Source organism: Rattus rattus, chromosome 8, assembly GCF_011064425.1.
Source record: "Rattus rattus isolate New Zealand chromosome 8, Rrattus_CSIRO_v1, whole genome shotgun sequence".
NCBI lineage: Eukaryota > Metazoa > Chordata > Mammalia > Rodentia > Muridae > Rattus > Rattus rattus.
Genome location: NC_046161.1, coordinates 114,497,515 through 114,524,944, shown reverse-complemented (window position 1 = coordinate 114,524,944; position 27,430 = coordinate 114,497,515). Strand labels below are relative to the sequence as shown.

General features: G+C 44.5%; 1 protein-coding gene across 1 annotated transcript in view; it reads right to left on the bottom strand.

The window, feature by feature from the left end:
- The window catches only part of Lars2 (leucyl-tRNA synthetase 2, mitochondrial), a 93,251-nt gene that overhangs the window by 54,524 nt on the left and 11,297 nt on the right, over positions 1–27,430 (bottom strand). Inside the window, exons 3-5 of the mRNA XM_032911289.1 lie at positions 26,374–26,502; positions 8,488–8,579; positions 6,495–6,555 (exon numbers count right to left, since the gene is read on the bottom strand). Coding sequence (XP_032767180.1) covers positions 6,495–6,555; positions 8,488–8,579; positions 26,374–26,502 — 282 coding nt within the window. The remainder of the gene's footprint in view (positions 1–6,494; positions 6,556–8,487; positions 8,580–26,373; positions 26,503–27,430) is intronic.

Sequence of the window (27,430 nt, the reverse complement as noted above, 5' to 3'; positions counted from 1 at the left end):
CCAAGACAGGGTTTCTCCTGTAACCCTGACTGTCCTGGAACTCACTCTGTAGACCAGGCAGGCCTCAAACTCAGAGAAACTTGTCTGCCTCTGTCGACTGATTGCTGGGATTACAGGCTTGTGCCACCACTGCCACCAGGTCAGCTGATGGGTCTTTATGCTAAGACACTCACCAGTAGGCAAGGGGGTTAGAGGGAAAAAATGGATCTGCCACTATGCACATGCACTCACTCATAACTCAACTCTACAGACTCACAGAGGGCTTTCCAGAGAAGAGAATGACAGGGAGAGCTGGCATTCCAGGTCCGGCTCTACACTGCTGGGCTCAGGTCCAGGAAGATGACCTTTCCTCCACCTCTGAGAATTCTGAGGACTTTTACGGTCTCACCATCTTCCTCAACATTTCATCCATGCCTGTCTACCCCATTCCTTCCCATCTGCCCCTTTGGGTAAAGAGAAGCAAGCCTGCTGACACCTTTACGTTCACAGCTTCTGAGGCCAGGGTCCTGCTGCATCCTTCCCTGACTCCTGACAGACATTGTCAGGACCACACTAGGCTATGTGGCCTCCCTCCTCCTTTCTGGACCATCATTCCCAGTCCTTCAGCCAGGCTTATTGAAACCCCTGTGGCCTTCCCCTGGCCTCTTTGTTGTGTTCCTCTTCCTTCCGAAATCTGTCAGTTTCCATCTCTATCTGCATCTCCTGTTTCTTCCTTGCTCACCCCTTTGCAGAATTGAAGGAAAAGGTATTAATATCAGGGTAATTAATTAATTTTGAACCCAACATTTGTCTAAGCACTCATTTTCATGTGATTATGTTCTTCCACTCAGGACTATCTTTAGGCTTAAAATGAACATTTAAAGAAAACCAAAACTGACAAATGCCAGGCACCGACTGTGCTTTTACAGTGTGTGGTTTTTTCTTAAAGGTCTTGCTTTCCAAACCAAGGCCACAAGTTAAGTTCTTAAGTGATTTGAAAGGTTCACTTCTACATTTCTGAAAGAAAATTTAGAATATTAACAGCAGGGAGATTGGGGCCTACAGTTTTGAAGACACTGTCTTCCTTATTGAAAATAGCTCCTTTTCAGAAGGGGCAGGGGGGAGAGAGGAGGAGGGAGAGAGATGGAGAGAGAGAGAGAGAGAGAGAGGGAGATAGATGTACCTGGTATCTTGACAATTTCTCCAACCCATAGTACTCAAGGTCCTAGGAGCTGCCCATATGCAGACAAAAAGCAACAATTTGGTACATTTCTTGGTAAGTATTCTTTGCCAACTGACAACAATTTCATCAAGGCACTCTAACAAAGCACAGCTTTGCTAACTTGACATTTAGGGACAGAACGCCCTCCATAAAGTGACAGAGGAGATTAATTAGTTTCAGTTGCAATTCATTGTCAGTCTAGGTGGGTAGAGGCCAGCACTCCATCTTTCTAAAAGGAAGGAACACTGATAGAATGTATGGTTTGAAACATTCTCAAACTTTTAGGTTCACCAGGGTAGAATCTTCCAACAGATACTTTCACAAGCGCTTCTCTAGGTTTCCTGAGAATGTAAAGGCATTTTTTTTTTCAGGCATGGTTGAGTGTCAGGAGTTGGAAGCAAACACCTTCTTTATCAGGCCACACAGCCACAGTGGCGGCCACAAAAGCTACATACGCTTCCACTAAGCAAGGAGTTGGAGAAACTTGCCACCGTGTGAACAATTTTACCTGAGACAAAGACCAAGAAATGAAACCATAAACTTAAAAAAAGTCATTAAAAAAAATACCTAATAGTCCAGCAGTGTGTGTGTGTGTGTGTGTGTGTGTGTGTGTGTGTGTGTGTGTGTGTGTGTAGGGTCTATGTTCATGTCTGTGTTCAGATATGTGCATGTCGAGAAAAGAGATGACGGACATCTTCGGCCACTCTCCGTTATGTTTGTGACAAGGTCTCTCACTAATCTGAGCTTATCATTTTGTCTGGGCTGATCCCAGGCATTCTCCTATCTTCATGCCCGTCCTAACCCCAATTGTAATGTAGGTGCTGGGTATCCAAATTCAGGTGCTTGTGCTTGTACAGCAAGCATTTTAGTGACTCAACATTTTCCCGGCTCCTAACCTAGAAATTTGGGGGTGTTTGTTTCTTTGTTGTTTTGTTTTGGCGAGGGTTCCAGTGGAGGAAGAGAAGTGGCTGGTAAACATTGGCCTAGCTGGACATGTACATGTGCCAAGACATGGTCAGAACTTCAGGATGACTGAAACATCTAGAGATACACAGGAAATTCACTTCCAAGGTTCCACCTTGCCCCCTTGAAGGTGAGTTTGGAGTACAGGGAACACCTACAGGAGGCATTCATTCTTCTAAGGGAACACCAGAAACCCAGAGCTAGAGATTGAACAGACAAATGGTTTCACTTGTAAGGACCGAAAAGGAGACTGGCTTAGTCAAATGCTTGTAGTGCCTGCCACATGTTGTCAAGGCAACTAGCTTTGCGCTCTCACAATGGAAGCTTCTCCCCAACCTGGTTGTCAGGCACTTACCTGCCTCAAAGTACTTTTTAAGATAAACAAAAAACAAACAAACAAAAAACCCCTTATTTAAGAATGTATCTGCTACCCTGTAGGCCTTGTTATGTCTAGGGTTTCAATCTTCCTTATTTGATGTTTCGTCAGATGCGAAAATAAGGAGCCAGGACCTTGAAGTAATAATGACTTTTCATTCTGTAAGCTTAACCATGGTGTCTAAAAATGAACTCAGGCAGGAAAGGATGCAGGGGCAGTGTGTTTGGGATGAAGAGGACATTATTCCTGAACTGTAATCACCATCTAACAGTGGGGGAGGAAAGGCTGAAACAAATGAGCCCATGGCATGAAGAATCCCAATACAGCCCTGGAAATACAAAATGTGTAAACTGCTATTCCAAAGCATGTCCCCCCAGCCTCCTGCCCTCTCTTTCTCCCCCTCCTACCCTCCCTCTTCTTTCCAACACTCCCCTCATGTATGTGTACACACATGTGCAGGAACACGCACCTAGACATTCATATGAGTCCAGAAGAGAACACTGAGCACTGAGTATCCTCTTTTTTTTTTTTTTTTTTTTTTTTCTGGAGCTGGGGACCAGAACCAGGGCCTTGTGCTTGCTAGGCAAGCGCTCTACCACTGAGCTAAATCCCCAGCCCAGTATCCTCTTCTATCTCTTTCTGCCTATTCCCTTAAGGCAGGGTCTGTTTTTGGACCTGGGACTCACGTTCTGCTGGCTGGGCTAGAATCTAGCCAAAGAGATCACGCTGTCTCTACCCCACTCTATCTGGGGTTGCAGATGTGTGTAAGACTCATGTTATATGAATTATATATGTGCTGGGATTCAAACTCTAGACCTTATTATTGTATGACAAGCATTTTTACCTGCTGAGTCACCTCTCCAACCCCCTGAATTCTTTACTGATGAAATTACGCCAAGATGAGAAAGCGAGAGAAAAAGAAACAAAAATGCTTGTGTTGACAAAGGGCATGGCTGCCACAAAGCACTCAGTGGCAACTGGGCCTTACCAGGCTGTAAGGTATAGACAGCCAACACTCTTAGTAGCTTTCAAGCTGTAAAGTATCAGTGATGTTCTCGGCAGACACCCAGCCTTATCCAGACTGTAAACCCTGACCTGGTACAAACACAGGCTCTGCACAGCACAGCGGCTTGGCTGCCCTGGCTCCTACTCATGTGCAGCGGGCAGCTCTGCAGTTACCGACAGTGTCCTGGGACAGCAGTGTCCTGGGACAGCAGTGTTCTGGGACAGCAGTGTCTTGGGACAGCAGTGTCCTGGGACAGCAGTGTCCTGGGACAGCAGTTCCAAGGTTTGTTTGACCTCATGCAAGAGCAATGCAACCCACCCTGCTAACTGTCAGGTGAAATACAATTGCTTTTTCTGCCATTTTTTCAATTCTCTCTGCCACCCTTCCCTCCATGAGAGATAGCCTTGGCTGTCTGATCCCCAATAAACCTTTCTTTCTACCCATGGAGCAGAAACCATGGTTTCATTGTGCCCTCATTTACAAAAACTAAAATTTCTGAAAACAGGGTTATAACAAAAGTGGAAAATGTAAAAGGCTATTTTATATTTTTAGTGGTTATATATAGCATGTGTTGCTAAAAACAAGCAAACAAAAACCTTATGGCTATGTTTTAGCAGAATATAATCTAGGACTGATATTTTCATATGCCTAGAGAAAAAAGAAAACAAAATGTCAAATGTAAGAAATCACAAAAAAGGGATACTTATAACTATGGTTTTAATTTTTAATTTTATTTTATATGTATTAAGTGCTTTGTGTGCCTGTATGTAAGTAAACCACATAAGTATTGTACCTTCAGAAAGGATCAGCTCCCCCTGGTTGTGAGCTGTCCTGTGGATGTTAGAAACTTGTAGTGGCTATTCCCGGCTGTCAACTTGACTGTATCTGGAATGAACTACATTCCAGAATTGGAAGGCTCACCCATGATTCTGATCTTGAGGCCGGGAGATACAAGTTTCTGACCTGGATCTTGGCATGGAGATCTTGAGGCAAAGTGGCTATGAATGCCAGGAGACTAAGGCAAGGAGATTTCTAAGTTCAAGGTCATCTGGGACAAAGTAAATCCCAGATCCAGGCATGGTGGTACACACCTTTAATCTGGGACTTACCTGCTAGAGATCTACATAAGGACATTGGAAGAAGGAAGACTCTCTTCTTTGCCTGCCTTCCTTGTAGGACTGAGTAACTACTAGATCCTTAGACTTCTATTCACAGCTGCTGCTGACCATTGTTGGGGAGTTGGACTACAGAGTGTAAGTCATCAACAAATTCCCTTACTCTATAGAGACTACCCATAAGTTCTGTGACTCTAGAGAACCCTGACTAAGACAAAACTAAACTCTGATTCTTTGCAAGAGCCTCCCACAACTGTTTTAAAAAGTTGAATTTGAGGAGCTAAAGTGATGACTCAGCAGTTAAGAGCAGTTTCTGCTCTTCCAGAAGTCCCATGATTGATATCCTGCACCCACAACCATTTCTGATTCCAATTACGAGGCATTTGACACCTTCTTCTGGTCTTCACAGTCAACAGGCAAGTGCACGGTATAGACATACACATAAAACACCCATATACCTATTTAAAAAATTCTAATTAGAAAATAATTATGGGCTGGGGCTGGACAACACACACACACACACACACTCACACATACATACACACTCACACATACTCATACACATACACACACATTCACACACATATACACACACACACACTCACACACACACACTCACACACACACACACACACACACACATACACACACACATTCTCACACACATACACACACACACGCACATACACACATACACACACACGCACACATTCACACACACATTCACACACACATATTCACACACACTCACACACATTCACACACACTCACATACACACTCACACACACACTCTCACACACACACTCACACACACATTCACACACACACACACTCACACACACACACACACACACACAGACTCACATGCACACTCACACACACACTCACACACACACACACACACACACACACACACACACACTTAAGGAAACCATGAATGCTACCCCTGAGGGACTGGCGCTCTGTGATGGCCTTTCATTTTACTCTCTGCCAACAAATCGCCACTGGGTGTGCAAGGCAACATGATCTGAAGCAGGAAAAGAAAACCAAAACCAAAAAGCCAAGGCCTTTTCAACTACACCACCTTTGTCTTTTCCCACTGCACTCATCTCATTTCAGAGGTTATGGGGAAAGGAAGGGACTTGAATTTGTATTTATCCCAGTGCTTCAGTAAAACCCCACCCAGTCTGTGAGTGAGTGAGTGCTGAGAGGGATCATGGCATGAAAGAGACCTTTCACTCACGGGCAAATAGTAGTCTCCCTTACTCAGCGGCCTACGCCTCCAAGGCCTGGGCTGGGCCTCTGAAGATCTCCTTTCACGGTTGGCATGACCCTGAGGTACATGGTGTGTGACTTCTTGGAAGAGTCACACACCAAAGACTGTACGTGCCAGAATCACCATAGGCTGTACATACCAATTCTGAATTCAGAACGAAATATAAACAAATGGCCAGTCCATCACCCAAAGGGCCAGCAGGTTAACATTTAATCACTTTTATGTTTATTCCAATAATCCTTTTAAACTGTTGCTGTAAGCGAGAAACCCTTGTGCAAAGTCTTTACACACACACACACACACACACACACACACACACACACACACACACACACACACACGGCCCAACCCATTATGAAGTCAAAAAAAGAAGTTAGCTCTCTTAGCTTAATCCCACAGAAAATTATTTGCATGCAGGCAAAATACCCACTCTGGATTGTTTTGTAATTTGTGGAGTGCTAAGCCTTCTCTCCAGAGATCTGTCACTTCCTTCTTCTTCCCCCCACTCAATCAGGCCCTTCCCTGAAAACAGCCCCAGGAAGAAAAGCTGACTCACCCTGTCCCAGCTGAAGCACAGGCCGAGGCGGTCCAGCTGTTTCCTCATGTGTTTAATGTTGCTGTGAGACAAAGGGAAGCAAGTTTGACTTTGAGAGGGGATCAGGACCACAGACAAACTACATTTTAAGAATATTTTAGAAAACTTAAAAACTTTAGCTCAGTCACGGATGTTTAACTGTTGCTTTGCCCTGGCGAGGAAAAAAACCAATCCCTAAGAATTAGTACAATATCAGTATGCTAGCAGACACCCCTGGTCTGGACTTGCCCATCTACGAGGTGCCACTCTGGTCTTCCCATGGCCACTCTAACAACCAACCTCTTGAATGTGTGACCCTGGCCTTTCCATATGTTTGTGTTCTACACCGTTAGGTCAAGAAGCAAGTCTGAAAGCAACTAAAAACAAAAACAAAAACAAACCCTTATGCGTTGGGTGGTTTGGAGCTCAGTGGAAGAAGCTCTTGCCTGGTGTGTGTAAGCCCCAGAACTGAGTGTGCAAATGTCTCACACACACACACACACACACACACACACACACACACACACACACACAAAATTCTCTACGTATAAACTGGGGAAATTAAAAACAAATAACACAGTGTTCCATCTATCAGAACCTAAAACTGCTCTCAACTGGATAAGGGAGAAGTGATCAGTTTGTAATTCTTGTTGCTGGATCAGCTCATGCTACGCTTGATCTATTTATTAGAGTTGTCATTTCCTCTTTTCTTCTTTTTGATCACTTCCATTAATGTAGAATTAATTGTATTATGGATAGAGAGTACAGTGAGTTTGCTGCCATGCAGCTTTGGGTAGAAACAAGAAAAGGTGGTAAAGGGGCCGGGGAGATGGGGGTGTGGAAGGGTGCTGCTGGGTTCACAAGTGCAAGAACCCAAGTCCCACTATCCCTGTAAAGGGCAGGCATGGCTTGCCTTGGGGTGGACACAGCCAAGCAGGTCTTGAGAGCTCACCGACCAGTCAGACGAGCTGAAGTGGTAAGCTTCCATCTCAGTGAGAGACCCTGCTCAGGACAGTAAGGTGACACAGGAAGAGACATATGCTCAGCTGGCACATTCATGTGAATGCATTTTACACAAAAAGTAGGGTGGAGAGGGTAAGGGGAGGGGAAGAGGGAGGGCAGTGGAGGGGAAGGGAGAGGAAGAGAGGAAACGGGAGGAAGAGGAGGAGGCAGTGAAGGTTCCAAAGACAGGCAGGCCTGGAACTGTCCTACATCTGAAGAGTGAGATGATGCAGGGTCCCAGAAGATTCTGGTGTGTGGTGTTCAGTACTTGAGTAGCAGGGAGAAGGCTAGGAAGTCTGGGCCATGGGGCAGTAAGGGAAAGCCACACCCAGCCTTGAGTAGCTATATATCTTACTAAGTTGCTCCTTGCTTTTAAATGAAGAAAACAAAAATTTAATTTTCATAGAAAAACAGAATGTGGCATTTGGCTATGGTTCAGACTCAGGTCCTGCAGCCAAGAAGCACTGTTGAAACTGAACAAATGCAATTCTCTCCTCCTCGTTTCCTCCATAAAGGTAAATGCTCCAAGAAAGAATAGTTCTACATAACAAGCATCCGAACAACACCTGAATAAGCAAACACACAATCTGCTCCTGTACTTCTCCAGATTACAGGACTAAAAGGCAAGCGTCAGGAGCTGCAGTGGCTCAACGGTAAAGGTGTTTGCCACCTAGCCTGACAGCCTGAGTCTGATTCCCCACAGTGCACATGATGAAAGAAGAGAGCTTCCTCCCACAAACTGTCCCGACCTCTCTATGTGCACTGTGACACATCCACCTTCCCCCATAACTGACTGACTAGCTAGACAAACACCAGTGCACACAATCCTGTCTGTTTACATCCTGGCAATTTGCCAGTGTTGTGGTTGTTTTGTGTTCTTTTTTGCTTTCTGTTCTCTCTTGTGCATAGGCTTTAAAAGCTTTTTAAAAGATTTCTCTATGTGTAAGTACTTGAGTATGTCTTAAATACTTACCTTTGGGTCCAGCTTTCTGGGTGCAAATTCCTCTCTATGGCAGCATTTTCAGCAGGCAATCCAAACGCATCCCACCCCATGGGGTTGATAACCTGATATAACAGAGCAAAGTGAGAACTAAAGAGAAAAAATAAAAATGGGTTTGTGAAAGGAGCCGTGCCTTACCAGGAAGGAACGGCTTTTCTTCTGCTACCTTCCTCCCTCTGCCTGACCCTAGCAGGCTGCCCTCTTCACATGGTACCTCTGTCCCAGGACAGACATTGGTCATGATTCCTCCTTCCTTTGCCTATCACCCTCCTTCATTTTTAACAGAAACCTGTTAACAGGGATTCAGGAGTCTGGCCTAAAGGAAGTTTTCAGAGAAAATGATAGAGCAACTCTCTGCCCTACAAACTCTTCAAAGAACATATTCCAAGTTGCATATTCCAGATGCAGAATCTCTATCAATCATCCCATAACACCTGAGGCATCTTCATGCCTGGACAGTGAGTGGGAGTAATGGTTTGAGATATCCAGAAAACTTCATATAAGCCTTATAAAATTCACATATGAAAAAAGTTGGCCAAGAGGAAGGCTAGAACACTGTCTTTTGACTGAAACATGTCATTGGCTCAGGAAAAGTCACTCCAGGGTGTCTCAGAGTAAACTTTAGTTCATTAAACAGGATTTGGGAGATGCGTTGGCTCAGTAATTAAAGTGCTTGCCTCCGAAGCAAGAGAATGGGAGTTTGGATGCCCAGGACCCACATAAACGCCAGTGGACATAGAAGCCCCCCTCTATCCACAACCTCTGAAGGTAGAAATAAAAACCCTGGGAATAGGCTGGAGAGCTAGGGTTGGTTAAAAGATCCTGCCCTGCCAAGCTTGCCTTTAATCCCAGCACTCTAGAAGCAGAGGCAGGCAGATCTCTGTGAGTTCCAGGGAAGTCTGGTCTACATAGTGAGATCATGCTTAACAATAACACCAAGAGCCAGGGAGACTTTGCTCTCAGAGAAATAAAATGCCAAGGGTTTTAAAATGTCCATCTCTTGCCAGAATTTTCCAGTTATGGAACCGTGCTCTCTGATGTGGCAGTCACCAGCCACATTTAGGTTTAATTATGACTTTAATAGGTCAGTTCCTGTGGTGGGGGTTGGGGGTAGGTAGATGGTTCAGGCTGTCCCTGCAGGCTTTACAGCTGACAGGGAAACAGACGTTCTAGGTAAGGAGAGAATGAAACTTGATTCAGCCCAACCTCAGTACCTGGTGCTGGGCCAAACTTTGAGAGTCTGACACCAGTTGCTTTATTTTGACTATATTTAAGCATAGCAGAATTCTGAAGAGAAAAAAAGCTTTCTGATAACAATTAATTCAGTCCCATGAGTATAGCAGAACTTAAGATATGTTTACACTGAAATTCTTTGCAAAGTACATCTGGCTTCCTCACAAGGATGAGTTCTGTTGACTTAGAGATACTGCCCATGATTTAAGGTCTAGGGAGAATGCCTGTGGGTGTCGGGATTGGCCTGAACCTAAGATACAAAGAAGTCACTTAGGCTGTTTTAAGAACATGTGACATCTCTCCTATGAGTGGGTTTTATGACCTAAAGCAATGCTCAAAATTTAGGGGGAAAGGATCTGGGATAAGAGAGGCATAAATACTAGGGGATGGGGGTTGGCTCAGTAGATGACAAAGGATAGCCAGGTTGTAAACTACATCCGTCCTCAGCATTCCAGGAGGAAGACGGTAAACATCTCCTTCCTCTGAAGGACAGCTTCGTGTTTAACTTTCATGGCTTCTCCAGTGTTTATCTGTGTGCTCAAGGACTTTTTGCCCTCTCCAAGTTCCCATATTCAGAACACTTCTGGAGTCAACCAGAAACAGATTTATTTTTTCTTCATTTGCTGTTGTACAAATTAAAAACACAATATAGTTAGAAGTGAAGAGATGACTCAGTGGTTAAGAGACTAGCTGTTCTTCCAAAGGACCCAGATTTGATTCCCAAAACTCATGGGGTGGTTAACGACTGTGTAACTCCAGTGCCAGGGCATCCCATGCCCTCTTCTGGCCTCTGTGGGTGCTATACGCACACAGTGCAGACATACATGCAGGCTAAGTATTCATCCAAACATATATAGGATGTGTGATTTTAAGGGAATAGAACTAGTCATACACAAATATTTCATGACCTGCCTTTTTCATTTAACATTACATCACAGGCACCTGTACTAAATACAAAAGTACTGATGCAGAGTTTCTGAGTGTGATGGAACCTTTCACAACACAGTTGTGCATAACCTAAGGACCTAAGATGCTGGATGTTCAAGTACACACACACACACACACACACACACGCACACACACACACACACACACACACACACACACACCAATCAACCTGGTACACCGGTGCTGTTTGTTGTCTCACACTGTCTTAGTTAGGGTTCCTATTAATGCGCAAACATCAAGACCAAGAAGAAAGTCAGGGAGGAAAGGGTTTATTCAGCTCACACTTCCACACTGCTGTTCATCACCAAAGGAAGTCAGGACTGGAACTCTAGCAGGTCAGGAAGCAGGAGCTGATGCAGAGGCCATGGAGGGATGTTACTTACTGGCTTGCTTCCCCTGACTTGCTCAGCTTGTTCTCTTATAGAATCCAAGACCACCAGCCCAGGGACGGCACCACCCACAATGAGCTGGGTTGTCCCCCCTTGATCACTAATTGAGAAAATGCCTTACAGCTGGGTCTCATGGAGGCCTTTCCTCAACTGAGGCTCCCTTCTCTGTGATAACTCCAGCTTGCATCAAGTTGACACACAAATCCAGCCAGTGCACACACCAATGAAAATTAATGACACAGATTCTCATGGGAGTACGTAAGATGAGAGCTGGCTTTATTAAGACTTATCAGAAAACAACCAAGAACTTAAGAAAAAGTGAGAAGAAACTCTCAAGAGGGAGGTTGGAGTCTCCAAAACAGAAGAACTATTTTCTTTGCCCCAGTTCATATAGGGCAATAACAGAGACTGGACAAAAGACTGAGGTAATCACAATTGAGAATGGTTAATTCTCTGGGTTTTCATGGGCAAAACCAGGGGAAGGCCCACGTATTCACAGCATGTCCCCCCAGGCCAACCAATATAATAATCATCTGATATTCATTCACTGCCCCCAGTTAAGAGTAGTTGAGGGCCCCTCTGTCCAACTCTTATGCAGGCTTATTGACCATGATGGTCTGCTAAGCTGCCAATTACTTTGGTCAGGGTCACATCCTTTTCATTTTTCAGGTGTCTTGCTGTTACCTTGGCTCCCTGACTGTGCTAGTCTTCGTCTTGACTGATGTCATTCATTGGTCAGGGGCCAGCTGGTGTTGCTACTTCTGACCTCTTGGGTGTCCCAAGTGCTGTTTATTGTATGGGGCTCTCTCCATTCTCACAGCTACCAAGAAGCAGCTGCAGTGGTCTTGGTTATTGACTTGTCTTCGTTATAGTTTGGGATCTCTCTCCTGAAATTGGGCTGGTTTGTTATAAGCCCTCCTTACTACACACCTTGGGCTATTATAATTAGCTGCATTAGAAGCAATGCATTAAAAGCAAGAATATTTAATAAGCAACAGTATCTAGCATGTATCTCCCAAAGGGGAAAGGTCTTATGAAAGATAGCCAGCCAACCCGTTATCAGTGACCTTGCTTCTTGAAGCCTATTTGTCTCTTATGGTCCACGTGGACAGCTCATATCCAGATGCAAGTATAATTGTCTCTATTTTTTTAGTGCTCTTGGTTTAATTTTTTAACCCTTACATTTCCTTTTGATCTTAATGTCCCCTCCTGCTATAGCATATATGGGAGGTTTATAGTTTTCACCATGGGTCCTTTGCCCTTATTGTCTAGTAGAAGCTCACTCCTGCCTAAGTATGATGAATGCAAATCTCTAAAACAGAATTCTAACATTTGCTGAGTGAATCTATTCTACACAGCTCTGGAAACATGACTAGACATACCCCAACCCAGTTGGGGCACATAGTCTCTTTCCTCCCATGAAATATGGCTCACCTATACAGTGTCCCATCCTCCCTAAAAGCATCTGCCCCTCTCAGAAACTGCTTCCTCTTAAGCTTCACTCAGTCTTGGTGTGGATGGCCAGTTTCAAAACCCTTCCCTGATAGAGAAGGAAAGCATGGGTTTGGACCCTTCCCTGGACAAGTCTGCAGCTAGGCTGGCTGCTGTAGTGATGGGAGCCCACAAGAATTCTTAGTGTGAATCAACCTCACAGTGACATCTGAAAAAGCAGAATGGGAGCTGAGGTGGGTCCAAGTTCACTCAGAAGAACCTCAAGGACCTGGTCCAAGTACCCACGGTGCCTGGGCTCTTGCAACATTTCCTTGGATCCTGTGAGTTTTACCAGAATCTGTTAAAAACAAACAAACAAACAAACAACAACAACAACAAAAACCTCCAAACTCCTTTTTTGCTGAAGTTGGTCTAAGCTGGGTTTCAGTCCCCAGGAGCCAGGAAGCCTCATGAAACAAATACCCTTGGCATAGACCTGCTCTGGAATATTGATTTATCCGCAGATGACACAGTCCTCCTGTGTTGGTTTTTACCCCCCAGGAACTAAAAAGCCCTAGTCTAGGTTATTCAGGAGTTCTTCCATACTGCCAGGCCTACAATTGCATTCTGCTCATACTGCACTGAATTCTCTCAAGTTCCTGGGAAGAACACATTAGTTGTGTAACTGTTCTGCAGAAAGGGGAACTTAATCATCATTTGGTATCTTTGTCAAAACTACCAATGACATTATTCCAATGTTTCTGCCCATTAACATTCTATTAGGCCCTGTCCTGATTTTTAGATAAAGTCAACACAGAGAAACACTGTCACACACACATGCACACACACACCCACACACACAAAGTCTAGATTTATGTAACAAACTTATTCATTTCTAATTTAATTTCCAGATGGAATTAACATGAAAGATACTATTAGGTCACATGTTATCCAAGCAGTCTATGAACATAAAGTTAGAAAAATCTTAAGCTTCCTTAATATTTCAGATTCTTGGCAAAAATTAACAAACTCAACTGTCTAACCCCTGTGGGAGGTCCTTCTTTAACTCACTGTCTTGCTATCATCCATCAGAACACTGAACTAAATGTCCCTGCAAGCAAAATTTCTTTAAACCAGGAAGATGCCTGGTCATAAGCCCTGGGGATCACTTATGGAGCCTGTTCCCTTGATGCAGGATCTCACTCCCAATGTGGGAGAGATGGAGAGTAAAGGCCAGCACCACTGCAATGTGCCCGAACGTCTCTGTTCTTTTGGCAGTGGACTGTACTCCGGTGGGTTGCATGCATCTGTAATTCTAGCATTCAGGAAGCTCAGGGAAGAAGATCATGAGTTCTAAGTTATCCAGGATTACACATTAAGACCCTGCTTCAGAAACAAAACTCAGGTATCATGTATCACAATACGGCACATGATATTATCTCTGGGCTTCAAGCACTTAGAAAAGCAAAGCCACAGACTGGATCCCAAACGATGCAAAACAAAAAGTGCCACACCCACTCCAGTGGAGTCTCTGCGACAGGAAGCTCTTGTGCTTCGTTTCTATCCAGACAGAGGCGTGTGCCTGGAACGGCTTGGCCTCCTGGAGGTCCTGGCAGTCTCCCTACAAACAGATGATGACCAGGGTCTATGCTTGCAGTGGAGGTGCCTTCTGTGTTCTAGCCTTGGTGATCTTAGCAACTTTAAGCTGTCAACAATATCTGATTTTCAGAATATAGCAGTGTGGGAAGATGGTCATGTACCTTTAGATGTCTCAGGAACTGAGAGTTCAGAGACGGAAACGTCTCACACCATCACGATCCTGATGAACTCAACTGCTGCACCCATTAGTTCCCAGCAAATAGGAGAGAAAGTAATTCCAGCTACTAAGAACATGACTGTTCCAGAAAAGTCTTTCCCCCCTTTTTGGGAAAGTTTTGTTTAGCATGATTTGGAATAGTAGTGACTCTTTTAGAAAGATCATGGATAAGTTCTAACAAGTTGAACAAACTTATCAAGAGTTAACTAGAAGGAAAAGAGAAACTAACATTGAGCAAGAAATGAAAGAAATTATAGAATGGTTACAAAAGTTTCCTTATTATTCTGAGGGGCCATAAATATAGAGTTTAAACTTTATTAAAACAAAGGTAAATGCTGAATGCATATCTGGTGTCCACAAGTCTGGCAGTATAACTGCAGTTTTCTAAACTATTGTTTGCAGCTGAGAATTGTTTCCTAGACTGTACGTTCAGCTTTCCTCTTTGCAAGGGACATTTGGTGGGGTGATGAATAAGAGCTGGATGACTGCCAATTATGATGTACCTGTTCTAACTGCTTAAATCTGTGCCAAGAAGTAAAGCTTTTCACAGCAGCACACACCTCGAGTTTGTGTCTGTCTGTCATGCCGAATCCGTTCTCCACCTGAAATCCAAGCCCTGGTCCCTCTGCTGACACACTCCCCTGCGTGGTCTGTGGCAAAAAAGGATAGCTGTAGTCTCTTATCCCTGACTTCTGAGCCAAGACTGTCCAAGCCATTCACTAGAAGAACTTTAGACTCTGTTGGTTAGTTTTAAAATGACTTGGCTTTCTTTATTTCACTGGACTTCCACAGTTAAAATACGTTAACCTATACCTATAGCTCACATGTACAAACATGGTAATCTGTCCTAAAGAAAAAAGGGCACCTGCATTTATATACTAGGGCCCAGCGAGGTCTGCAGGTCCACACCTATGATTCCAGCTGCTCAGGAAGCTGAAGAACCACTGAGAGTAAGAGGCCAACCTGGGCAACATAATAACCTGGCCCCCTTTGAAATAAAGGGGTGTGTGGCACATCCTGAGCACTCGATTTCCTGAGATAACCCCTTTTTATTTCCTAAGATAACCTCTTCTTGGATGCGAATGCTTCCTACAGCTTCATTTTTCCAGATATTTGACCTATTTTTATAAATCTACTTAAGATATATTTTTAAATATCCATCATGTCAATTTTGGAACAGTGAAAATGTGGCATCATGAAAGGTAGCAGAAGATAGAAATGATAATTTTAAGATAATAAATGTAAAAATATTCAGAGGCTGAATCAAGAAGTAACAGTTGTTTAAATTAGAAATCAGTACACTTCAAAATTTGAAAAACCACAATGTCTATCTAATTTTCACAACAAATACTCTAGTATGTAAGTTTGGGTCAGAAGCTACGGCAACAGTGAAGCCACCCCAAAATTCAAAAGAGCAGGATATCACGACTAGCTCAAACCTGACAGGGACACCATGGACACCTAGAGCCCAGGAGACAAAAGCAGCAGTGGCCAGACCCAAGGCTGATGTGAGGGCAGGAATGTAAACGTTCATCTTACGATCCTGAGCCACAAGGAGCTGGGCAGTGGCTGGGCGGGTGACGGGGAAAGCTCCTGATTATCCATTTACCTGCCTACTATTCCACCTAGATTTCCTATGCCCAAAATCCAGCCACGGTAAGGGGGAAGAACTCAAAATACCACCACCCAAGAGTGGTTAGTGTTTGTTAAGGATGGGTGGCAGAGACAGAGACAAAAAGACAGAAATAGATACTGATTTTCCTCACTGGTAATAGCTACTGGTAAGTTACCCCAATTAAACTCATTGGATCACAAAATCAAATAGTCACAACAAAAGATCAGCTAGGCAGATGATCCCACAGCTTGAGAACCACAACTTAATAGAAGGGGTGGAACTGTGTAAAAACATGTCTCAATGAGGAGTCAGAGCTGGCTACTACTGTAGAAGATGGATGGACCACCCCCTGTGACTTCTCAAAGAGTCAGAGCTCGATATTACGACAGACGCAACATCTCCATGTGAGGTCCCAAGTGGGAGTCAGAGCTGGCTACTATCACAGCAGACGGAGCATTTCCATGTGTGGTCTCAAGTGGGAGCCCGTGTCCTCACAGACCAGAAGCGGCTAGCCCAGGATGTAGTAGTGTGTGTCAGCGCTCTATAAGTCAGACCAGAGCTGGAAGGAGAGTGAGGCCTGGGAGCTAGGTCTTGGCTAGCATCTGGAGCACAGCCCTCCAGAACTGAGAGCCTGGGCATTTCAGGGTTGGCAGGCAGGCTGAAGGCGAGCTGACTCAGCAAAAAGGACACATGGCTGAGAGTGGCTACAGCCTGACCTACATTCATTATTTTACAAACGAGACAAAGTGGAATCTTATGTACAATTTTAAAATACTTTAAGAAGGCAGTGGAGAACAAGCAAGGGCCATTGTCCTCCTAATACAGGAAGCAGGAGGGAGTCATGCAAAGAGGAGTTTGGGGGTGGACAGGAAGGAGACTGAGGCATCTGGTCCCCACCAGAGACAGGAGCATGCCTCCAGAACAGGGCCAGCCAGTTGGGAGCGATGGCCAGCTTCTCTCCCTCCCCCATAAAATAAAGCTCTACATTTGAAACCAATTCAGCTTCAGATCCAGGAACCATGGTTACTGCTTCACAAAGAAAAGCTATTTTCAGTGTCTTAGCTTCTCTGGAGTGAGTTCAACACTCTATTTCCAAGAAATGAGAAATGCAGTGTTTAATCTCATTTAGCCAGTGTAATAAACCACCATTATCACAGAGTGGATATAAAAATCAACTACTTCAGAATATGAAAAAACAGTGCACCTATTTCCAAAGGTCTTGGCTCCTACGGAAACACAGAAGAGCCTGACTGGTGGCCAAGTCAGGCACTTTCTGACGAAGGTGCTAGATCAACATGCCTTCTCTTCCCAAACCACACCTGAAACCTTAAGCCTGGAAATCCACTGCCTACCTCCTGATACCACAGAGATTTGAAAAGCTGGAACTAAGTGCCACACCATGCACTCTGGGCACATCACAGACACTAACTGCAGACTGCAAACTGAAGTAACATCTACAGCTGCTTGCTCGCTGAGAATGTCCCTGGCACCTAGCCTTTGTGGGTGATCACACAGTGGTTATAGCTGCTAGACACAGAGCCTCAACGTCTTCCTGTACTTGCACAAGGCTATGGCTTTCTGCCTGAGACTAATTAGCCCCAGCCCAGCTCTGCAAAGGTAATGAGTGAGTCCTTCTGATGCTTCATCACCCTGCTCCTGGACCAGAAGGTGCTGGGGACACCAGCTGCGGTGGGAGGCAGGACATTTATTTTCCAACCATCTGTGCATACAACATATGAAAACACAACAGAATCACCGTATGGCTAAGTTTCAGTATGTCATCAGGCTTCTTTTAAGTTTAAGAAGCAACCAACAGCCAGACAGCTTTTCTGACTGTAGAAAAAGGATTTAATTCTGGCTTCAAATGGCCCTTGAGTAAACACGTGAATCTTAGGAAAGCTTTATTGGGGCCACTGAAACTGGGTTACCTCAAAATGGCATTACACAGTACTTTTATTTGTTTGCCTTTTGACAAAGAGTCTCCAGGCTGCCCTTGGTATAATTTTCCTGCCTCCCCTCTGGGGTCCTGGAGTTCCATGGACACCCATGGGGCTACAGGTCTCAAGGATTCTTTTGCTCATCACCTCTAGTAAAGCAGAACATCACTGCTCTGACTTACCACTCCCAAACCACACGTGCACAGTGCTTACCCAGTCTACACGTGCCTATGGATAAGGTCAGCTGCTAAAGCCCTTTAACTCCCCTCTCACATGTCAAACCCAGACAGCCATGTCCATTTGACCCAGCAGAGATGCCATTCATCTACCATGTACAAAACTGGCCCAGCTACCTAGACTGCTCTTTCAAAATGTGAATACTTCCAGCCCTACCTCCACCCATAGTGAGAAACTCACAACAGAAAAGCTTACAGAGCATGAATGCTTGAATGCTACCCGGCTGGCGAAAGCTTCATGCTTTGGGGACCCAGTTTCCCCAGTGGCTTTCAAGGCTTAGATTTGTTTGCATTGGAGGTCATAGAACAACTTCATTAAGTTGATTCTCTCCTTCCACCTTCATGTGGGTTCTGAGGAGTAAACTCAGAACATCATCAGGCTTATTCGCAAAGTACCTTTATCTGGTTCTGAAATGTCTAGTATTCACATTCAGTGATAATCTTAAAAAGACTGCCAAGCCGGGGACACTGTGGTTATCTGCACTGCTGACTTACATAGAGGGCATGAACCAGATCAGCTCATGTCAGTGCATGGTAAGAGCATAGAAACACAGAGGGCCTGTGAGCTTAGCCGAGGTAGTCTATGGTTCTGCTCATAAGTGCTGATAAATGTGAGCTACGGAACTGAAGCCCAGTTTATAGTTCAAGGAAGATTAAGTGGACCTTGAAGAATAGTAAGGACTTACTTATTGGGGAGCATGAGACATCCTCTAAGAAGGAGACACCTGGGAGAAAACCAGAGGTAAGAATAAGGATATTCACTATGAAAAAAATTACGTACATCATTAAGGACTGTGGATTCAGAAGGGTCAGGCTAGCAGACCAGAGAGAAAAAAATCATTATAAAGGGGCTAGAGAGTTGGCTCAGATGTCAAGTGCACTAGACACTTCCGGAGAACCTAGTAGGTTTTGTTCCTCACACCCACATGGTGGCTAATAACCAACCATAAGTCCAGTCTCGGAGATCTGTCATCCTCTTCTGGCCTCACTGGGCACTAGGTAAGCACACAGTCACACAGTAGACATACACACAGGCAAAACACCCATTCACATAAAATGAAACAAAGGAAAAGAGTTTAAATGGTTATAAAAGAAAACCAAAATGCGGTTACAGACAGTTTAAGGGTCCTGGATTAGCTCTGGAGGACCATAATCAGAGTCATACCGGCTAGCCAGTCTCTGGCACAGATGCGGGCAAACTGTCCTGTTATCTGGAATAGGAAGAATGACAAGGCTTAAAGTCTGGGCCTAAGAAACAGCTTCCAAATGGAGGGGGTCACTGTCTTCTAAGAAGGATGACACCTCTCAGTTCTCGCACCCCGTGCTGGAACAACCTTGAACCACATGCTTTCCGGCAGCTTCCATGAGAGACAAGGACATGTCTGGGAGCCTCAGGGCTACAGACATTCTTAACCTTATTTCCTCCCTATGCATAATCTGAAAAACCTTCAACTTTCTGAATTACCATTCTTGCCTACTCTCAGAGCCAGGCTGTAACCTGCATAGTCTTTAGTCTCCCAAAATACAGTCTGGAGCCTGGGAGGGGATGTTTGCACTGCTCTCCACTGACAGGGTCAATAATCCAGACGACACATTAAAAACAACATAGAGCAGTAAAAAGACAAACCTGGCAACTAAACTAAAGTGAGCAAGCAAACCAGAGAAAAGGGAGATTATGCAAAAATCATACACGTGCACAGTTTAGCCTCAATGGGAAGAACCAGGAAAACGAACTAGAACCATGGTCAGCAAGGTGGCTGGGGCAAAAGTCCAACAACAGATTCAGTCTCTGGAGCCCACATGGTGGGAGGGAGAGCACCGACCTCTGTGCATGTGCACACATAAATAAAATAAATATGGTAACAGTTCTGGCTGGCCTGGATCTCACTCCACTGGATGATCCTCCTGCCTCTGATTCCTTCCTGTGTGCTGGGATTAATGGTATGTGCACCACACTAGACCAATAAAAACATATTTTTAAAATTAACGACTTAACAGTTATAGAAAAAGCAGAATTTGGCAGAGGTCCACTGCCTGTTTTTACCTAAAACATCAGTTTTATATTTGATACAGAAGGAAACCAAGAGTTTGTAATGAAGCTGGTGGTTGATCAAGTTAATCAACACACAAATCCACCAATCTGGTCTGGCCATTCCAGAGCAGATACTCCCTCCTATTTAGTATAAGGACTACTTAGGGACCAGTACTGACATATGACGGTTTATAAAACCAGCAAATCATCCAATAAGCCTTCTTGTACACTGTTTTTGTGGTTTTATGAGAAAGTGTTTTGCTGTATAGCCAAGACTGGTCTGGCTGACCCTAAATTCCATCCTCTTGCCTCAGCCTCCCAAGTGCTGGGCTTATAGACAGATGCATGCTACCTTACTCATCTTCAACACTCCTGACAAAAGGAAAAGAAAAAGAAGAAGAAAGAAAAAGAGATGTCTATTTCTCTTTCCCACATTAATTCCAGGCTGATGAGTTTTCACCAAGTTTGGCATTGCACACACAATGCTCTGACTTAAACAGGAACTGTAAAGATAAATAGTTCCTGGGTAGAGATAACTAGAGAGACAGCTCAGCACTCAATAGCATTGGTTCTTCTTCCAGAGGTGCTAGGTTCAAGTCCCAGCACCTACACGGCAGCTCACAGCCCTATCTAGTTTCAGTTCCAAGTGATCTAATGTCCTCTTCTCACCTCTGGAGGCAACAGGCATACAAGTGGTACATGTCACAGGAAGCGTGGGCAAAACATCCACACACATTAAAAAACAACAATAATAAAATAATTGTAAAATAAATATCTTCTTAAACTAAGTACCTGGGCCAGGTGTGGCGGTACATGTCTTTAATCCCAGCACATGGAAGGCAGAGACAAGTGGATCTCTTGTGAGTTCAAAAGCAGCCTGATCTACAAAACAAGTCCAGGGCAGCCAGGGCTATTACACAGAGAAACCCTGTCTTGAAAAATCCAACAAAAACAAAGAGAGTATCTGAAACAGAGGGAGGAAGGACAGCTCAGCACACCTGCTCACTGTAGGAAGTTACTATTCTTGGTTGTCACCTTGACTACATCTGGAATTAACTAACCCAAGTGACTGCACACATCTGTGAGGAAATTTTCTTAATTAAATCATCTGAAGAAGAAAAACCCACCTTTAATCCACATCTTCTGAGGTGGGAAGATCCACCTGTAATCTGGGCCACACCTTCTGCTGGCAGCCTACATAAAGGACATGGAAGAAGGGAGTTTTGTTCTTTGCTTGCCCTTGTTGATAGCAAGTCCATCCCTTCGGTGGCATTAAAGCCTGTTTCTTCAGGATTCTAGCATATATTAAAGCCATGTGGGCTGAGCAACTACCGAATTCTTGGACTTTGTGTTGGCAGTCAGCCATTGTTGGACTAGCTGGACCACAGCCTGTGAGCCACTCTAATAAATCTCTTTCTTTCCCTCCCTCCTTCTCCTCCTCCCCTTTCTCTCTATGTACATATTTATTCAATCAGTTCTGTTCCTGTCCCTCTAGAGAGCCTTGGCTAATACACAACATTAACCCTAATAATATGTAACAGTTTCATCTCCAAGGTCCCGACTGGGCCAGAGGCAAACAAAAGGCATCACCTGGCAACAATGAGCAGCAGCAGCAGCTCCACCAAGGCAGCCCTATAGCCTGCTCCCAGCAGAAGACTACAGGGACTCCTTGATTAAATGGAGCAAAATCACTTTCCTAAGCAGCTCAGAGCAAATCAATCAGTATAAATCATAATTACAGCTATCATTTATTAAGGGATGTATTATGCACCAGACACGTGGCATATGCACTACCTAATGTGACCTCATAGCAACCCGAGGAGAAATCAGTCTGTGTCTCTCTCCCTCCACACCCCCCATCTCTCACTCCTTCCTCCCCCTCTCCCTTTCTCCCTTCCTTCCTCTTTCTCTCACTCTCTCCCTCCTTCCTGCTCCAGGGTTTAGATGCTTGCATGAGCTAAGTGAGCACTCTGCTGCTGCCTTACATCCAAACCCTTCCGTCAGATCAATTAGGGCAAGTGGAATTCTGAGAAGCTACGTGACTACGCAGGGTCCCTCAGTTAGGGAGTAGCATAACAGGGGTCAAACCAATGCTGCCCACTCTGACTCTGGACTTCAGCTATGGGAGTAGACACTCCCTTACTTCATGGCCCTGAGCTGCCTCGAGGCTCCAGTTCTTCATGTACGTCTCTTGTTAACATCTCATCTTATCCAAGACAACTAGGCTCCCACATGTACCCCCCTCCCTTACCTACCTGCTGGCAGGCTTCCCTAAACACTGGCACCCAATTATGCTTCTGCTTAAATGCTCCAGCTTAGTGATGTGCCTGAAGCCTGCATACATCGATCAAACTAAGGTGGCTTCATTTTTAAAAAGACAATATATTTGAAGTTAGTTTCACTTTGATGGGCCAGGGCGTAGCTCAGTGATAGCACACATTCCCAGCTTGTGCAATGCACACATTCCCAGCTTGTGCAATGCACACATTCCCAGCATGTGCAATGCACACATTCCCAGCTTGTGCAATGCACACATTCCCAGCTTGTGCAATGCACACATTCCCAGCATGTGCAATACTCTGGGTTACATACGTGGGAATGAAAAGGGGGGAAAAAACTGGACTTTAGGCAAAAAGCCAATTAATTCAGTGTTGGGTTTGTTGTTGTTTTTTTCCTTTTTAAGATTTAAAATTTTGTTTATGTGTGTGAGTACATGCACACCACAGTACAGGAACCAGTGGGGGTAAGAAGGTGTCTCATTTTCTAGGCCTGGAGTTACAGTGAGCTACTTGAGTTTTGAGAACTGAACTTGGGTCTTCTGCAAGAATAGCCAGTGCTCTGAAATGCTCAAGCATCTTTCCAGTCTGCACTGCCTCTGTTTAGGAAATAGTATGAAGGGTGACTGAGAAAAATATCTTTCCTAAACCAGGATGATGAATAACACTGATACCTTTCAATTCCATAGAGACCGGAGTTCAGCAATATAAACTATCAATTCTCAAGTGACAAGCACGTGATAACATGACCTTGTGGTTTTTATAGGATACCTCTGCCAACAAAAAAATGTTCAGCCAGTTGTCTCAAGAGATACATCAACCTTCCTAAAGGCCTAGGAAGTACAAGAGGTCACATTAGGTAGTGCACAGGGCCTGACAGGTTCCTAAGAGCAATGGCCACTGCTGTACCAATAAATGTAACGACAATGGGCTCTCGAGTGAAAATGTCCCAGTGTGGAATCCAGGAGCTAGAGGCAGAAGATCATCCTTAATCAAGCTTGAAGTCAGCCTGGGTTATTGAGACCCTTTATCAAACAGAATAAAAATCCAGTTTGTAGGATTGCTGATTCCCACCACACTGGATCTCCAGCCTCCAAGATGATCAATAAACAGACTCAGCAGAGACACACACAGCTGGTTCTTGGGGGCTAGTGGAGTAGGTTCTGCTCACAGGAGGCACCTGCCAATACTTATTTCTACATTTAGTGTGATAAGTGTATGCCTGTGAAAGGCCAAAGGGAAGTAACTACTTGAAGTCCTGAAGGCACAAGCAAGTTACACTAAGAAGCTGCCCAAATGCCCACGGTTTCTACTCCTGTTACAATAACATCTGCTGCCAAGTGTGTGTCTGCTGCAGTGGTTCTCAATCCGTGATGGCCACAGTGGTCCATATCAGATATGCTGCATATCAGGTATTTCATTGTGATTCATTATAGTTAGGAAGTAGCAATGAAGGTAACTGTATGGCTAAGGGAGTCACCACAATATGAGAAACTACTGAAGGGTTGCAGCATTAGGAAGATTGGACACCACTGCTTTAGGGCATCTCTTGGTTGCTACCATGCCCTGTGATTAAAGGTCATGGAAGAAGGAGCTTTTGCTCTTTGCCTGCTTGCCCTCACCCTACTAGCAAGTCCATTCCTTCACCACATCAGAGCCTACTTCTTAGAGATTCCAGCATCTACTAAAGACCAGCTGAGACATGCAGCCTTGTGGGCCAAGTAACCTGGAATTTTCCATTCATAGCCAGATCTAGATATATGAATAAGAGAGAGAAAGAGAGAAAGAGAGAAAGAGAGAAAGAGAGAGGAGAGAGAGAGAGAGAGAGAGAGAGAGAGAGAGAGAGAGAGATTCATTCTAAAGACTCTTTTACTCTTGAAAACCGATTTTATCCTCATCCTAGAGATGCAAAGAAATTAGGTCTTGAAGAGGTAACTAACTGAATAAAGATCATACAATCTGGATTTGAATCCTGGTAATCTGGCCCCCATCTCCTACTCAGCCACTGTACGATCTCCCCTCTCGCTTTCTGTGGGTGATTAAGCAAGATACAATGATTGATTATTTCCACCCCATCTTATAGACAAGGTGTTGAAAGGCTACAGAGAAGGCTCTGGGACTGTGTTGGTTTCATTTCCTGTTGCTATGATAAAATTCCTTGATCAAAGCAACCTGGGGAGAAGAGGTTATCTTAGCTCCCAGGTCCATGTTAGTCCATTGCTGCAGGGAAATTACAGCAGCAAGAACCTGAAGCAGGTTCTTACAGCCACAATTAAGAGCAGAGAATGAACGCATGGGTATTTTGTGCTCAGCTCTCTTTTCTCTACTCTTGTACCGTTCAGTGGTTGAGAGCACTTACTGATCTTGACAGGGCCTGGGTTCAGGTCTCAGCATCCACATCTTAACTCCAGATCGGAGAGGATCTGATGCCTCTGACCTACTCAGCCACTACACTCACATGCACACACCAACATGCACATAATTTTTAAATCTTTTAAAAAGAAAGAGAATAACCAACTATAAGGGACTGACTCACATCAGCCAAGGAACAGGTACATCCTCTTTCTTCTTCTTTAGGTTTCATTTGTCTTTCAAGACCATTAACAGGTGGCCCCTCTGGGTCAGTGAGATGGCTCAGGAAACAAAGATTCTTGCCATCAACCCTGAATCTGATCCTTAGTACCCACATAACGGAAGAAAATGGACTTGGGCAGGTCATCCTCTGACCTCTGTATGTAACACAGCATGCGACCCCTACCAAAACATAAATGTAATAAGATAAGATGGTCCCTCTTTACGGGATTCTTTTCCATTCCCCACAGTTATCATTCCCCAAATATTTTTCCTATGAAAATTTTTCCCACTATAAAATAAATGCATGTTCATCAGAGAACATAAAAAATATCCAATAACAAGGGGGAAAATCTCTCTTGTGATGTCCAAAATCACAATGTAGCCAAAGCTAGTCTTGAACTCCTGATTCTCCTCCTCAACTTTCAAGTGCAGGGATTATAGTTGTATGCTACTACACAGAGCTTTATAGTTTGGATCAGGAACATACTCAAAGGCCAAGGTGTTGTTAAAGGCCTTATCCCAGGGTGGTGCTACTGGATAATAGTGGAATTTTCTAGAGGTAGGGACTAGTGGGGTCCAGTGGCACAAGCTTCCCAATTACTCCAGAGCCTGAGGCAGAAGGCCCTGTTCAAGTTCAAAGCCAGTCTGGACAACTTAGAGAAACACTGTCTCAAACTAAAATTGGGAAGAGGAGCTAAGGATGTAGCTCAGTGACAGGACACTTGCCTAGTTCCTATGAAGCTCTGGGCTTATTCCCCTGTGGCACTCAGCAAATGAGGCAGGGTCTAATGAGAGGTCTTTGGATCATGAGGGGCATGCGCTTGAAGGAAATCCTGGGAACCCTGACCCATCTCTTCTGCTTCCTAGCCATGGGTTAACAGTTGTGCTCTGAGGTGCTCTTCACCATGGCTATCCAATATCCTCAGCAGAGGCCCAAATGCACTGAGTCCCTGGAATCATGCACTGTATCTGTAAGACCAGGAGCCACAAGAAAGCCTTCTTTCTTTCTCAATAGCCATCTCCAGATCTCAGGTACTTTTTACAGAGGTGCAGAGTTGACCATTGGCTTCACTGTACAGTGACTGCGTATGGGAGAGCTCCTCCTGAGAAAGGAGCAGCATTACCCACATCTGTTCTTGCCTTCCCCAAGCCCACCCATGTCCAGCCCCAGCATAATACCCTAAACCCTTACAGCTGCTCCACATTTACCCAGATGCTTCACTACGAGGCTTCTCTGCACACAAGGAAACTGAGCTGTTTGTGTTCACACTTAGAGCCATCCAATCCTAACTAGAGCTGGCTTTCTTCATTACCTTGAGCACATATGACCACACTCACTCCTGTCTGTAGTGACGACTGTGTGTGTCCTTACCTGCATGCCTCTCATCTTCTGGAACCGTGCAATGGTGTCGCTGAGGGTGTAGACACGGACATGGCCCATGTGCAGCTTGCCAGAAGGGTATGGGAACATGGACAGCAAGTAGAATTTGGGCTTTAATTTCTAGGAAAGAGGAACAAAGGATGACAGAAAGTTTTTTATTACGTATTTTCTGGAAGCTCTGCATATAATATTTCTATGCTTTATTCAAGGTAATAATTTAACATTTTAAAGATTCCTTGAAGAAAAAAAAACTGTTCTCAACTATGTAAATTGACAAAAATGTATTTAAAACTCCGAGATTCAAAGGTCCTGGTTTAAGCTAAAGAATGTCCACAACAATTCAGAACAACGTGCTAAGGGCTAACCAGCCTAGGTGTTTTCAACTTTTCTCCTTCTTTTCGAAGCTTCTCTCCTAAAGCAGTTTCTATCCAGGTCTTAAAGAACTGTTTTTCCAATGAGCCTCTAACATAGAGATCCACATTATTCAAGTGGAAGAGGTTCAATTACTCAGAGATCTCCAAAACTAGAGTCCCTTGCTCAGCTCCCCATGGCTGCATCCACCTGAGATCCGGTGCTGACAACGGGGTCTCCTGGTACTAGACCCCTGTTCAGACCAGGTAGGCCTTGAAGTCTAACCAGCACATTCCGAGTCTCTCTTTAACAGAAAGGCTCAAGTGGAGGAAACGAGGAGGGAACATGCACTGCTTGTGTCCCAGTGGTGACAAACAGATCAGAGTCACATGATTCTCCAGCTTCTGGCAGCAGCAACATGAACAACACGGAAAATCTACACATCTGACTATAATGAAGACAGGGCACAGAGTCCCGTGAGGTCCCTGCCTTTGGGCACCCTCAGACTTCCACTGGCAGGATGTCAAATGCTGTCAAGAGCTCATGCACATCAGAGGACAAGGGCCCAAAGGAATGGGTCTAGTCACAGAGATGATTACTTATGGAAGACTTGACATTTCTGGTGGAAAGTTCTGCAGTGCTGAGGAGAGAACTGAGGACCTCAGACCTGTTAGGTGAGTGCTGTACTTCATGCACA